The sequence below is a fragment of the Uloborus diversus genome, chromosome 4 (assembly GCF_026930045.1).
Source record: "Uloborus diversus isolate 005 chromosome 4, Udiv.v.3.1, whole genome shotgun sequence".
In the NCBI taxonomy this organism is placed as follows: domain Eukaryota; kingdom Metazoa; phylum Arthropoda; class Arachnida; order Araneae; family Uloboridae; genus Uloborus; species Uloborus diversus.
The window spans coordinates 49,170,490-49,185,942 of NC_072734.1; the positions used below are offsets into that span (position 1 = coordinate 49,170,490).

Here is a 15,453-nt window from a genome sequence, read left to right on the forward strand (position 1 = left end):
CAGCGATAACAATTTTTCAGTCTAAAACAAAAATAAGAGCAGTTTTCTAATTTTTACTATTACTTTCAAAAGGTAGAAATTAAGTCCAACACTGATAAAAACAATAAGAGAAATGCGGCTCCCTCTCTTTTGAAAAGCGTTTTCAATTGTTTATTGTCATCGAGTTAAAGAACACTTTATCTTTGTCATTCCTTTTTCTTAAAGTGTAACTGAACAACTGTAAAAAGCACTTCGTTTCGTGAGGCTTTCACTTTCAATTTTCCAGAGTCAGTTATAATCGCGAAAATTCAAGCCTCGTGAAATATTTTTTCATTAGTGGTACCCGTACAGCTTTGCCCGTAGTAGAAAATTAAAAGGTTTTTTGGTCCGCCTGTATACTATTTACAAATAATATATGGTGAATTTCTCGCCAATTGGTTTGCCCATGTTATGGTTCCACGTTATGTTAACTTGGTAATTTACTCGTCCATCTTATGATAATTTTGCTCTGGAAAACGTTCTTAAAATTGGAATAGAAAAGGACAAAATCGAATTTTCGAAAAATCGCTTCGAGGTGCACATCCTCACACTACAAACTAATTTTGTGCCAAATTTCATGAAAGTTGGCCGTACGGTCTACGCGCTGTGCGTGTCACAGAGATCCAGACATCCCCCAGACATCCAGACAGAGAGACTTTCAGCTTTATTATCAGTAAAGATAAAGGTAATGACGCATTTTTTAACTTTTTGGTTCTGTTCGTATAAAATTCGCGAAATTTTCACTTCTCAAAATCACCGATATCTCATTTTCGCAAAAATTACGGCTCTCGAAAATAAGAGCTTTTACAGTATCCATATATTATGTACAGTTTAGAGTTTGTTCAAGCAAGGGGAGAATAACTTGAAATAAAAACTTTTGATCTTCGAAACGACATTTTATTAAATTCAATTGTATCATATTAGAAGTTTCGGAACGTAATTGACAGATATAAAGTAGAGTTCTTGAAAAGTGCTGCACATAAAATAAAATCGCGTTGCAGTTTCACATACTTGTTTCAAATCTTGTTTTCGGCCACCATGGATCGCTACTTAAGCTGAACACATAGACGTTAGCTTACTAGCAGGAATATTATCATACTTACTAAATACGAAGCACTGACCTATGAAATGAAATGCAATGTTAAAACTCGCAATGACTTTGATGTTTATATTTTCAAAGGAATTCTATACTTTCTAGATTTTGTTTGCATTGTTTAGTAATTATTTACACAAGAATTTTAACAATAATTTTCATATGTTAAATTTTACGGTCCAACTATTAATTCCCCTTGCAAACAAAAGGTTCCCACCTTGCGACCGGTAGTACCCAAGACCAGTGTTCTTGGGTGCAAAAAAGGTTCGAGGCCCCTGCTCTGACCAACAAAAACATAGTCTTCAACAAACCAACGGGTCTTTACTGTTTCTTTACTTAATGTATAATCAATTATTTTCTTTTTCAGGAGTTTTTCTCATTCCTTACGTCCTGATGCTGGTATTTGGGGCCATGCCTCTATTTTACATGGAACTAGCACTCGGGCAATACAACAGACAGGGACCAATTAGTGTCTGGAAGATATGTCCGCTCTTTAAAGGTAAAGAATCTTCTATTTTGCGCCTTTTTTTTTAACGGAGTAAAATTTGACTCTGATAAGAAGGGACCTGACACTGAAACAGCTCATTTCTTCATGGGGAGAACAAATCGCCCGGGAATTCTGTCGCAATAAAAGGCAGAACTGCAGATTTTTCAACTTTTATTTTATGCATTTTTGTAATCTATTGTGTAGTAGCTTTATAGTACAAGCTTGCTTTAAAAAAAGCATGAAAAAACGTCTAGTTCCAACATTTCCCTATTGTTAGTATCGAATCCAAAACGCGTTTCTTCAAGTTTCTCGAAAACTCATTTCTGCAGCTACTGCCCGTTTACCTGCCCACGACAGAATAGCCCTAGATTATAACGGGAAAAATAAGTTTTGAAACAAAAATGGAAAAAACCGTCATTTTGCAAATTTTGACAAAAAAAAATCAATGATAAAGTGACTGTGTAATCGTACATCAGTGTTTTCAAGCTCTGAATATATGATCTCTCAAACGTAAAAGGATATACGCCGAGTAATTTTATCGTTGGAATTTATCTCTAATATGTCTTTTAGTTTCACTTCAAAGCTTAAAAGCGCGATTTTCCCCCACTTTCACTTAATATGCAGAAAATTTTGGCGCTCTTCCTTTTTCGCATTTCAGTAATTCTGAAAATTACTTAAAATGTAAATTCTTAACTAATCCACCTCAACAAGGTAAACAACCATTCTAATCCGCACATAGTCATCTGAAAAATAATACATGGTGCATAAATTTAGCGAGCAATGCTTTTAATCTCATAGGCAGCACCTCAGGCATCCAAACATTCCCTGGAAATTCCCTACATCAATATCTTAAAGCTCACAGCGCTTAACTCGAGGTTTCCACTAATAACTTAGAGCGTGGCATTAAAGCGGAAAAGATACATAATGGCGTTTAGTTCTTAAGCTTAAAAGCGGATTTCTAAAGTTTTACCCTTTCGGCTTTAACAGGAGATGAAGTGAAAAGGAAGGTAACTTAATGGAATGGAATTCGTCGTCAAAATTAATATTTGTTGTTATTTTTTGTTGCGGTATTTAATAGTGAGTACCTGAGGCTCAAAGTTAGAGAAATATACTTGCAAAAATAATGAACCGAATTCAACAATAGAATTATAGGTAGTTGAATAATTGGGAGTGGATGGATATGTCGCAGGGAAATGGTGAAAACGGAGATTTAAAAAACCTTCAAGGAGATCAGTTTGCGAAAGATGTTAAATTTACAAGTTTTTGGGGTAATTTCTTTAACGAAAGTTTGTAATTTGATGAAAAGATGAACTAAACCAGGCATTGTTAAATGTGGAGTAAATAATACAGCAATATTCATTAAAACGTACATTATTTATTTGAAACTAATTAACAGCCGCCGGCCTTGCTTCGACTCTTGCATGGACGTACTTTCTCTCTCCTGGTCCTTGTCCCTTCTTTGTGTGAATGTGTTGCTACGCTGCAAATGGTTTCCTACCCTATAAACGGGTCCTTATGGCATGTTTGTACTATGGAAGTCGAACTTCACACCAAATTACGGTACAGTTGGAAAAGTGAAGCAGCGCACTCCAAATTGCCATCCTAGCTGGCACACGACAACAAAAACAACACAACTAATTAACAAATGATATATAGTGCAGCTCTCGTTAGTTGAGCTGTGACTTTGACGATTTTTACCTGTTTTGGGGAATTTAATGAAAAATAGACGTGTTATTGGCTCGGATTTTAGTTGGAATATTTTTTGAAGAACTATTAAGAAAGTTTCTCAACTCAACTTAGCGCCAATTATCCCTCTCTATTTTCCGAAACAGAGGTAAACATTGTCAGAATTGGAGCTCAACTTCTCAGAGCCTCACAATAAGAACTTTAGCTGAAAGTTTTTGAAAGCAAAAGATATATTTTTAGTGAGTGTAGTTAATAAATAATGATTTTATTTCATTTTTATTGCAACGCAACACGTTGTTGCATCTCGAATTGCAAAGTACGTTAATTCTTTTACAGGCCCATTCTTTTGATTTATATTGTGTTTTGGGTTGTTCACAGGAACACATCTTAAATACTTGACCTCCAGATAAAGATTTTTTCTGAAACTTGACAGCCTTAAGATAGATAGTCTGTAGAACTAGTTTGGCAAATATTGTGGTAGCTAAAGTTAGTGGTAAGGGCATCCGAGAGACTAGGCGGACCCATGTCAGTTTGGTCGCTGGCCCCCTCAACCGATGGTGAATTTACCATACCACAAGTATGGCAACTGCGAAGGGCCCCATGATATAGGGTTCGAAAGAGATGCAAATCTGTACATGACATTTTTTTACGCTTGACAATGCACCCTTCCCCTCAAATGCATTGTGACGGCCTCGGAGTGTATGAATCTGCCACTGCCCTCTACCCCACAAAACTTATCTCAAACAGTTGAGAGATTTTATCAAATTAGTTCGTTCGGGAAATCACCCTCATAGTGATGGAGCCCATGATCGATGATATATGGGAAATTACTCGAGTGTCATGGGGACTTATTAGATTTTGTAGTTCACGTTATATGAAGAAGGAAATGTTATATGATATTCCCATTCAATGGTGGGAAAGCGTCTACAGGTATTCGTAAATGTAAAAAAGATCACATGCATTTATTTGAGCTTGTCAGATATTGATAGTTTTAAAACGTTTAGATGATCCAACGTGTCTCTGATACTAAAGGTATGTTTATGGCTCGCATTTTAGTTGGAATACTTTTGAAAAACTACTAAGAAAATTTCTCAACTCAACTTATCGCCAATTAACCCTCCCTATTTTCCGAAACAGAGGTAAACATTGTCAGAGTCGGAGCTCAACTTCTCAGAGCCTCACAATAAGAACTTTAGCTGAAAGTTTTAAAAATATTTTTAGTGAGAGATATTTACAGTGAGCGTAGTTAATAAATAACGATTTTATTTCATTTTTATTGCAACGCAACACGTTGTTGCATCTCGAGTTGCAAAGTACGTTACTTCTTTTACAGGCTCATCCTTTTGATTTACATTGTATTTTGGATTGTTCACAGGAACACATCTTAAATACTTGACCTCCAGATAAAGATCTTTTTCTGAAATTTGACAGTCTTAAGCTATGATAAATTTAATGTATGTTTATCTGCCGACTTGCTAGATGGGGGGGGGGGGGTGACCATCCAGAAGGGTAGAAACTTAAAAAAAAAAAATCAGATATTCAGAGGGGGTGTTAAGTGAATCCAAAAATGTTACCATTTAAAAGACTGACGTTTCGAAAGTGACACAAGCTCGTAGCGAGTGTTTGAAAATATAGAAAAAAAAAATCATCCTATTGTCATACTCGAGCGTATCAGACTTGAAAGAGACTTCCTTTTTTTTTCTTCTATAGGGACACCCTAATACATATGTATCCCTCTAGTATATCTAGGGGAGGGTGGCCCAAAGCGGGTAGGTTTTTGAAGAACGCTCGAAAATTGTAGTTTTTAGATTTTTATCGTAACAATTTCGGTTTTATTTTCTAATAGAGTTCTTGAACTTCAAAATAAAAAGTGATTTTTGGATTTCAAACCCAATACTTATTTATTATCAAACTTTACAAACATAGAACGTGCCCTACAAGGGAGCCCAAAGCGGGTAAGCTTAACTAATTGTGATTTGGTACATTTGCCAATCAAATATGAAGTTATAAATGATTAAAATAATTGACTAGTTACCTGCCATTATTTAAAAAATACAAAAAAGTTGTACTTATCCAATTTCAAGTCAGCACATTTGTTTATAAAACATAAAGAAATAACTGATTAAAGTAATAGACTAATCAATTGCCTTCCTAAAAAATAACTTTTTAAAGTTATACTTATCCTATTGAAATAGAAAATCTAAGTCAGCACACGAGTCAATCATAAATAAATTTATGATTAAATCCTATACCCTCTTTGCCCAAAGGCACGTTTTTTAGTTCAATAATTATAACCATAAATTTAAAAAAGAAACAAACAAAATGACTATCGTATTTTGTAGGTGGATAGTGTCAGAATAACATAAAATTATTGGCAATCAAAAAAAATAAGGTGGTCTTCGACTAATCATAAGTTACAAAACTTCGTTATTTTTTAATTTTAAGCCTGATTGTGCCATAACGCTTCACTGCTGCTTCGCTGGGACTGATTAAAAACTCGGAAGCTTCGTGTGAACATGACATACGTATGCATCGTCGCTTACACACCATGAGGGGGGGGGCATACGAAGGCCCACCAGCTTTGAGCCACCCTCCCCTATACATACACACATAGAGGAGGAGTGGGGGAGTATGATAGGCCGTAACCACGGTGTCAAAAAACATCAAAACATGTTAAGCTATAAGTTACCAACCTTAAGCAAGGGCTATGACAGAACTACATGCATTATACCGACAGCCCGTTTTAGATTTTTGGGGGAAGGGGGCAGGGGAAATGTAATTTGCTACAAAAGCACCTGACTACACATAGATCAAAATTTTGAATTGTTTATTTTTACATATTCACAACTTTGAGGAAACTTTCCCAGAATAGAAATATTTAGCGTTAATTAGCGATCTATCTCAAAAGAATAAGTTTTTTTTTTGGAAGGTTGTGATTTCTTTAAGGTTTTAAAAAATGTACGGAACAAAAATGTTTTCAATTAAAAATCTAGGTTAATAAAATACTTCTCTTTGATTTCTTTAACATTTCTGCTATAAAGTTTCATAAAAATTGTAAGTTTTGAAATGTATCGCAACAAATGTACATAGTACACCTCCTTTTTTAACTATAAACGTTCCGTATTTTCTTGTATGTACACTAATAAATGGATTTGAAATTCACGTGTTTAGAAACTGGTTGCTAATCCGTATATCAGCATGAAATATGAATATATTCATTGTTAGACGAAATGCGCTTGAAAATATGTCTGCTTACTTGGAATCCCTATTATGAATTGAGCAAACAATTTAAAGAGCTGGCGCATTGCATATTTAATTAGAATTCCGAGCTTTCTGGTATGAATACGATTTGTTGGTTGAACATAGTCGTAGTTTGTTAAATTTGTGACTTTTGGGGCATGAGCCATTTGTTTCAGAGTTAAAATTTATAACACCATTTGGGTTTTGGATGGCTCGCACTTACTTCCATACAAAGCAACAAGTAAGAACTTTGAAAAGTCGTTTTAGAAAGAAACAAGCACGTTTTAGCGGATTCTATGCTGCAACAAACAAATCATAACCTTATGAGAAAACTGTTTTAATTCTTCAGAACGTTTTAAGTTTATGGCGAAATAAAACAGCTGGAGTAGAAGGGACGCTGAGTTTGGTGTTAAATGTTGGAAACCAAAACTATAGATGTCTCTGCGAGCAATAAATGGAAGTGTTTACTACCTTAGAGTAGGAATTAGTAAATGGAGGTAGCTAGTCCAATCACTGCCTTAGCAAAAGCTTAGGCAAAGAGCTCAAGTCTCGTGACTTAACAACGACGAATGGTTGACACGTTTTGCGTGAAACTGGAGAAAGAATCCTGTTTTCATCCAATGCTTCGCTTCAAAATATATCACGTGACTTGAAGTCTCTGCTTCACGAATGAAAGTCTTCACTCCCACATTTTCCCCTTTTCGATGGATAGTACCGTGTGACTTTAATGAGCTGAGCTATGACCTTCACAATGCTTGACCTTTTCAGAGAGTCCAGTGCAAAAGGGACGCGTTATTTAAGCGAATTTGAATTGAAATACTTTTGAAAAACTGCTATGGAAATTACTAAACTCAGCCCCAATTATCAGCCCCTATTACCCCAAAAACAGGTAAATATTGTCACTGTAAACTTGTGAACCCCTTCCAAACTCCGAAGGAAGTTGGCAAACCCCTTGGGTACTAGAGATGAGTTCGGGCTCATTTTTGAGAGCCCGGGCACGCCTGAGCCCGAAAATTTGTAACCGAGCCCGCCCGAGCCCGGGTGATATTGTATCGGACCAAAATCCGAGCCCGCCCCCCGAACCCGAAGGAAACTTTCTTGTATCAAAAACGGACCTTTCTACAGTCTGGCATGATCTCTCTGTTAATGAAAAATGTTATGTCAAATGTTCTTCATTAAGTTTCTAAATTTTCTCAAAATGCTCACGTCAAATGCATTACTGAATGACATATTGCAATAGTAATCACAAAAGAAACACTATAAATAAGAGTTAATTTCTTTAAATTTTTGGTTAAATTTTCACATTGATTGAACTGATTTAAATGTTCCTTTAATTTTCTCACCGGACGAAAATGTTTATTTGCTTTGAATTTCTTTGGAGACTGACAATTGAATATCTTTGCTTGAGCCCGAGCCCGAAACCTATTTTCGGTTCTAGAACCCGAGCCCGCTACGGGCCCGGGCTGAGCCCGTCTCATCTCTACTAGGAAATACGTAACAAGCAAAAACAAAAACGTGTGCACACACACACACGCATAGATAGAAAAGATTGAGAGTTTTTTTAGTTTGACGCTGCTCTATATTTTATAACAAGAACGAAAACATAATTGCAAAATATAGAATTACAAATATTGCTTCGAATTAAAATGATAGCAAAAACATGAAAACAAAACAAATTCACCAAAAAATAAACACAGTGATTATTCTGTATTGAGCTTCAATCAACATTGAAAAAAAAATTTAAAATGGAATATTTGTGGAACAAAGGTGCTCAAAGTTTCACTGAATTTTTTTTGACACAAGGATATATTTATCTCTATCACTAAATCAGAAGTCAATTGAAGAATGATCTTTAAGATACCTTTCAGGGAGCTGTCTCAGATTAACTAAATTAACTTTTTTCTTCCATTAAAATGAGGAAGATCTCTAGGTTTAAGTCATCTTGAAAAGGCCTACGAGCCTAGCTGTTTGATGAGGATATATTCTGCGCACATTAATCATTTGATTGCTGAAGAATTTTCTTGTAATTACCCTATAAGTGCGGAGTAAAATGCGTATATTGAAAAATAGTAGAAGCGTCAATATTTCAATGTACGCATTTACTCTAATTTTTACGCAAAAGGTAATTTTTAACAAAACAAATATTTTATGGTCACTTACTACAAGTGAAATTTTCTACACAAAGTTCATAAATTCTTTGTTTAAATATAGCGCAAATTAAGTTGAATGGTTAAATTCCGTTGATTTTATTTTTACTGCGAAACCACGCACTACCAAACTTTCATCCCCCAAAAATTTTCTAAAGAAATTAATTTTCCATACTTCCTGTGGTATTTTTGGGTTGCTATCCGTTCTTTCTCTTTTTCGACAATAAAGTTCGAAAAAATTTGCAGTCTATGCAGTGTGCAAATTATAGCAACGAACAGCGCAATCTCACTTCTATGCATTTTTGACTCAACACACGGGAAGAGCGATAACTTTTCGTCGGACTCAAATGGTAAAGAAACTAAACTTCGAAATGTTTCAGACGCTCCCATATGCTCCATGAAATGTTTTCATCAAGTTTAATCAACTTGGCCGATCAAAAGCTTCTGAAGAAACGAACGCTTTCAAATTCTTTCATCTGGGGGCATTGCATTCACCAGCAGAGCTTTTTCAGCATGGCTTCAAGGCTATCATTCTCAATGGCAGCGCTAAAACCGGCGCTTTGCAATGACAGGATAAATTCTTTAAATGTAAAATGTGTCAGCAAATTTAAAATATGTCATGTAGGGTCAATATTTTCATGTAAAACATTAAGAGTATCGAGTGTGTGAAACCAAAATGAATAAAAAAGGAGCAAAATTTGTTTTGAAACCGCTTGAACGTGTGACTTCATCAGAAACAGGCATGTTAAAACTCCGCTATTACAATATTTTTTTCGCGAACACCCAGGGGTTCGCGACGAACACGCGACGACGGTCGAAGAAGGTATTAAAAAATTCGAAATTTTACGAGGGTCACGAATATTCCAACCACATACACGTAGGACGCTAATTAACGGAGATATCAATTAAAAACTCAATTAAATATCAACTTGAACATACGTCTATGCCAAGAAATGGTCCGATTTTTTCGTTTTTTTTTACCATTGGAAAACCCATAAAAAATAATCATTTCGAAAATATCTACAAGGACTAGAGCCGCGAACATCGAAAATGACTACAAAAAAAAGTTATAAGCGTTTGAAGTAAAAAATCATTTATTTCAAAAAGAAATTTATTCCTCCATTTTTTGCGCGAGATAAATTTCAGCTTGAAGAAAATTTGAACATTATTATTTGTTGCCATTTTTTGCTTAAGTATCTAGAAACAAAATTTCTTACAATTGGTTTTTCATGTATTGGTTCTTTATCTGTAGCGAGACTTATGATTTACAATATATTTTCCTTTTAATTACGTTTTTGCAAGTCGATGAACGATTGATGTTTTCGTTTACGATTTTAATGGACGTGTAATCTTTACTGGTTTTATTTCGTTATTTTTAAAGATGGATATGTTTTTTTCAACGGTGAGTTTGAGAAATATTTCGGAACTACTTTGATATACCCCCGCAAATCGGAAATTTGACGACTTTTTTTTCTCGCCAAGCAAAATACCTGTTTTTGGCGTTGGCGCAAAATACCTGGTTTTCAACAACACTATATACAGTAGGCATATTGAAAGCTAAAAGATAAAAATAATTAATGGAAAAAAATATAATTGGAAAATACAACCAGATTTGCGGCAAAATACAGCAAGTCAGAATTTGATTGATCACTTCACAAAGAAATGGCGAATGAATGAAATGGCGCTAAAGCGCTAAAACATATATGAAATCCAAAAATTGTTGCCACAAAACGTTCAACTCACTTGAAAATCACTCAAAAAATTGTACAAAATACAAGAAAATACTAAATTTGGCAAAGCAAAAACCTAAAAGCTGAAAAAAACCTAAATTGGCAACACCAAAATAAGAAACAGCAACCCTAAAATAGCCGTAGGGAGTGCCAGATTTGGCGCGTAATTTTTTGGGGGGGGGGGGTATATCAAAGTTATACCAATATTTCTCTTATTTGAAAGGTTGTGATACATATTTTCGAAACTATTCCAGACGAGGATTTTGAAGGGAGGTCGACGTTCTTTGAAAACTGTTATCCCGGGGACGCAATATTTTTCCGTTATAGGTACGTTACGGCTCATTATTAGTCTTGGCGATTGTTTTTATTTAATTTATTGCTGGCATGATTTATTAAACCTACGTAGAAACTATTTAGTTGGCGAAACTATTATTAGAGCATTATTTTGTCTATGTATAAAAGTTCGCGAAATGAAAAATATCATGAAAGCAATTCGTCAAATCAACTTTAAATGCTCCATTAATCTGTACGTAAATGAGCTTGGCGCAGTATAACCTAACAAGGATTTTGCGCAATAAAGACCAATAGAACCATCATAAATAAGCATAAACGTTCCTTTGTAATAGAAATGAGAAAAGGTGAAGCAAACATGGCGACGATGTAAGCAAGCGTAACTTTTTTAATTTTCGCCAAAGTAACAAGAAAACGAGACTTTCTTTTACCCCAATTAAATGTCATTTTCTCGTTATTGGCAGTTTTGATGTGATTCAATAGTTTACTCTCTAAATATCACCAACAGTCGCCAAATTAAAACCAGATTTTTTTTTAAAAAATCGCCAAATTTGTCGCTAAGCTGGCGACAAAACTTGGCGAACAAAAGACTGGCAATATATCGCCATGTGTCCGCCAAATTATAACACCACTTGAGTTTACATCGAAATTAACAATGATTTCCCCCCAAAAAAGGACAAAAGACCCCCTTTGGAGCATCCGAATGCAACCAAAAAATGAGGTGCCCAACTTGACCCCACTAGGAGTCAAAGTACCAAATTTCAACTTTCTAAGACATTCCGTTCTTGAGTTATGCGACATACATACACACATACGCACGTACATACGTACATACAGATGTCACGAGAAAACTCGTTGTAATTAACTCGGGGATCGTCAAAATGGATATTTCGGGTGCCTGTACGTTTCTAGGCATATATCCACTTGCGGTCGGGTTGAAAAATAAACTCAACATTCATTCGGGGGTGAGCAAAATGGAAATTTAAGGCCGATTTTTTGAGTGAAATTTTTTTCACGAATACAATACTTCCTTTTTTGTGAATTTTCGGGAAGTAAAAAATCATTAAGTGAAGTGACGTTAGAAACTGATGTCCTCATTCTAATGAAAAATTTAGGGAATATATTTCTTTTTCTAATGTAGAATTTTGGGTCCTATTATCCCGATTCAAATAGGTATTTTTAACAGGACCTTTGACGTTATTTAGAGACAATTGTCTTCCTTTTGAGGGGATTTTTTTTTATTTTCTCTTTTAGGCCTGGATGTCAAACAAGTGTCACTTTTCATCGCTTTTTACTTCCTTTTACAAAAAAGGAAGTATTGTATTCGCGAAAAAATTTTCACTCAAAAATCGACCTTAATTTCCATTTTGCTACCCTCGCATGAATGTTGAGTTTATTTTTCAACCCGATCACTCGTGGATATATGCCTAGGAATGTACAGACACCCGAAATATCCATTTTGACAATAACTGTGTTAATTACAACGAGTTTTCTCGTGACGTCTGTATGTACGTGCGTATGTGTGTATGTATGTCGCATAACTCAAGAACGGAATGTCCTAGAAAGTTGAAATTTGATACTCAGACTCCTAGTGGAGTCTAGTTGTGCACCTCCTTTTTTCGTTGCATTCGCATGCTCCGGAGGGGGTCTTTTGCTCCTTTTTGGGGGGAAATCAATGTTAATTTCGATGTAAACTAAAGTGGTGTTATAATTTGGCGGACACTTGGCAATATATCGCCAGTCTTTTCGTCACCAATTTTTTTCGCCCACTTGGCGACAAATTTGGCGATTTTTTTTTTAAAATCTGGTTTAAATTTGGCGACTGTTGGTGATATTTAGAGAGTAAACTATTGAATCCCATTAAAACTGCCAATAATGAGAAAATGACATTAAATTGGAGTAAAAGGAAGTCAAGTGATGCACACATCAGCTCGTTTAACGAGGTATCCTGTACAACGCCTGACGGTGTTCTTAGAATTTAGTAAACAGTGAGGGAGTATCATTACTATGCTTTCTGTTTGAAATTTTAGGCAGTCTTTCTATTTTAACTTCATGAAGCATCAGAGCCTATTTATTTGACTACGATTGAAAAAGCCTCAGTTATCAAAATCGTCTGAAAATCACTACTAAGAAAGAATTCTCGGCATGTTTTCTAAAATCTTGCCGCAACAATCATGCCAAAAGTCCCGTACTACAAATGTTTAAAAAATCCGCTAAATAAAAAGTTTGCTAATAAAAAACGCTTAAAAGTTTGGGGTGATTATTAGCGTGTTCTCAAAACCTTTTTAGTAAACTATGTACTAAAAGGTTGGACGATTTTTTTGCCAACTTGGCAAGTTCCAAAGGTAAGATAAAAAAACTATTTTTTTTAAGTTGAAAGCTGCGTTAATTATTGACAATCTCATCAAGTGACCAACCCAAGCCCGTTAATTAAGTTTGGTTTTGAAATGTTTCTATTTCATTCTTAACTGCGAAATATGTGTTTTGAATTCGTTTGAAACAAATTCGAGTTAATTAGCATTTTTTTTAATTGCTTATTTCTTTTTTCCCCAATTCCGTTTGTAGTTGTTTGGTAACATTTCATCACGTTACATTGCAATTAAACATTATACTCGCTATTGTTGAACTTAATGTTTTGAATGCATAAATATCATGAAAGCAGTGACCGAAATGAAAATGGACTGACATGTATCTTTCTTTAAATTTACCACAGGCAAAGCCGTGGCGGGTATCGCTAGTCTTGTCATAAAACTCTTTATAACCACATTGTTAACCGATGCAGCCTTAGTATTCAAAAACAATCCGTTGTACCGGATCCACGGAAGGCCAAAAAAAACGGACACGTGTGCACTTGTCCGAAACTTCAACAATGAAATGCGGTTATCCTTTCAGACCTCTAAAAAATGTTATCAACTTACTAACCTCTGTCACAATGAATCAAAGAACCATGATACCCTCATTACAAATTCAAAATACGTGTGTTTTTTATGGTAGATTTCAATGAATGTTTATCATCTAACAGCTGTAGAATTTTGATTACTTTTATGTAACGATTTAAATTCATAAATTTTCAAAGTGTAAACTATTTATTCTTCTGCCACCTGAAATAATGATCGTATTGACCTTTCTCGTACCATGAAGGCCAGTGCTTACATACATTAGGGCAAAAATTTTATCGGTTGCATTGTTCTCATTTTACTTCCATCATATGCGCCCTTGAATAATGTTCCCTGAATTAAATGAGGATTTTTTTTTTTTTTTTTTTTTTTTTGCTTCCCCAAAATTTTAATCAATTACAGTTAAGTGCCCATACTTGGGACACTACCCTAACTTGGGACATTTTGCCGGATTTCGTTTTGAGGGCTGGTACACTTATCAGCATTTCACCAGTAAGAAATAAATGATGTTACAGAATAAATTATTAGCTGTCTTACGAGGCTAAGTGAGTTAAACTTTGATGTTTTATCTTTTTGGGTTATTTTAATGATTTTGAAAATTTAAAAAAATATGCGATTTTTAAGTATGAAAATAACTTTGGTAACCGACACTAACTGAGCAGCATTAGTTTGAATTTGTTTCACACTTCATCTCGGCTATATACCTGTGCCTTATTTCGGGAAATTCATTTCCACTTAACTAATTCCGTTTACATAGAATTTTATATTTTTGAGAAATTGCAAATATGCTCCAAACATGAGACACTGTTCCAAGTTCGGGTACTATGGCATAAAAAGTTTCTATAAGGAATATTGAGGAAATAAAGTGTATAATTGCATTAAGAAAAAAGTATAAATACAAAACTTTTTAAAATGATGACTATTCGGATAACAAGAAATGTGTCATACATTAGCAGGGCAGAAAAGTTGTCGTTGTTAAAAAAAATGGAATTTATTGATGAGCAAAAAAAGTTTTGCCTAAACATTACATATGTTAGTTCTGCTAATGAAAATGAGGCTCAAAGTATGGATGAAACTAATTTATCTATTGTGAATTTCACGTATTATGAAGGAATGAAAATGAATGGGAAAAGATATGAAATGAGGAACATGGAGAGCTAAAAATCAGCTGCATTAAGAATTATTTAGGTTCACCAATTGCCTTTATGCTTCCAAATAAAGAAAGGAACACGGAAGTATTATATTTAAAAGACATAAGAAGGCTGGGGAGACATTCGATACTTTCAGGGGCATGTATATATTTTGAAATCTTTGAAAGTTTACAAGATTACATTATTTCTATCTAATGATATTTGTTCTTTATTGAGCTGCAAAAAAAAAACTTCTTTAAAATGATAGTTGGTGTCCTAAACAGTTATCTGTTGCCGAATACAACGAAGAAAAATCAAAATGTTAAGTTTCCCAAGTTAAAGAAGGGGATCCTTAACTTTAGGCAATGAATATTGTTTTGTTTTATTTTTAAAGAGACATAGCTACTCATCTATATCTTGTTTTGAGATGAAGTACTAAGGCACATAAAAATAGAATACTTTGTTCGAATGGAAAACATATGATTAAAATGCTACTAAAGGTAAAAGTTCTTAAGTGTCCCAAGTATGAAGAATTGATTGTACCAACGTAATCTAAATTTGAAAATTATTTTACCACAAAGCTTTAATTTATGCTGATTAATATAAAGCTTTTTCTTAACCTCGTCCCCACAGAACCGTTGTTATTAAGAATGAATGTGTGGTGTGTAAAGATTGTGAATCATCTCACAGAAGAAAATTTTGCTTGGACGGGATTGGCAGAGATAGGGATTGCA

At 34.7% G+C, this 15,453-nt stretch overlaps 1 protein-coding gene across 1 annotated transcript in view; it reads left to right on the top strand.

The window, feature by feature from the left end:
- The window catches only part of LOC129220555 (sodium-dependent noradrenaline transporter-like), a 96,810-nt gene that overhangs the window by 17,189 nt on the left and 64,168 nt on the right, over nt 1-15,453 (top strand). The window contains exon 4 of the mRNA XM_054854986.1: nt 1,479-1,610. Within this exon, the coding sequence (XP_054710961.1) occupies nt 1,479-1,610 (132 nt within the window). The remainder of the gene's footprint in view (nt 1-1,478; nt 1,611-15,453) is intronic.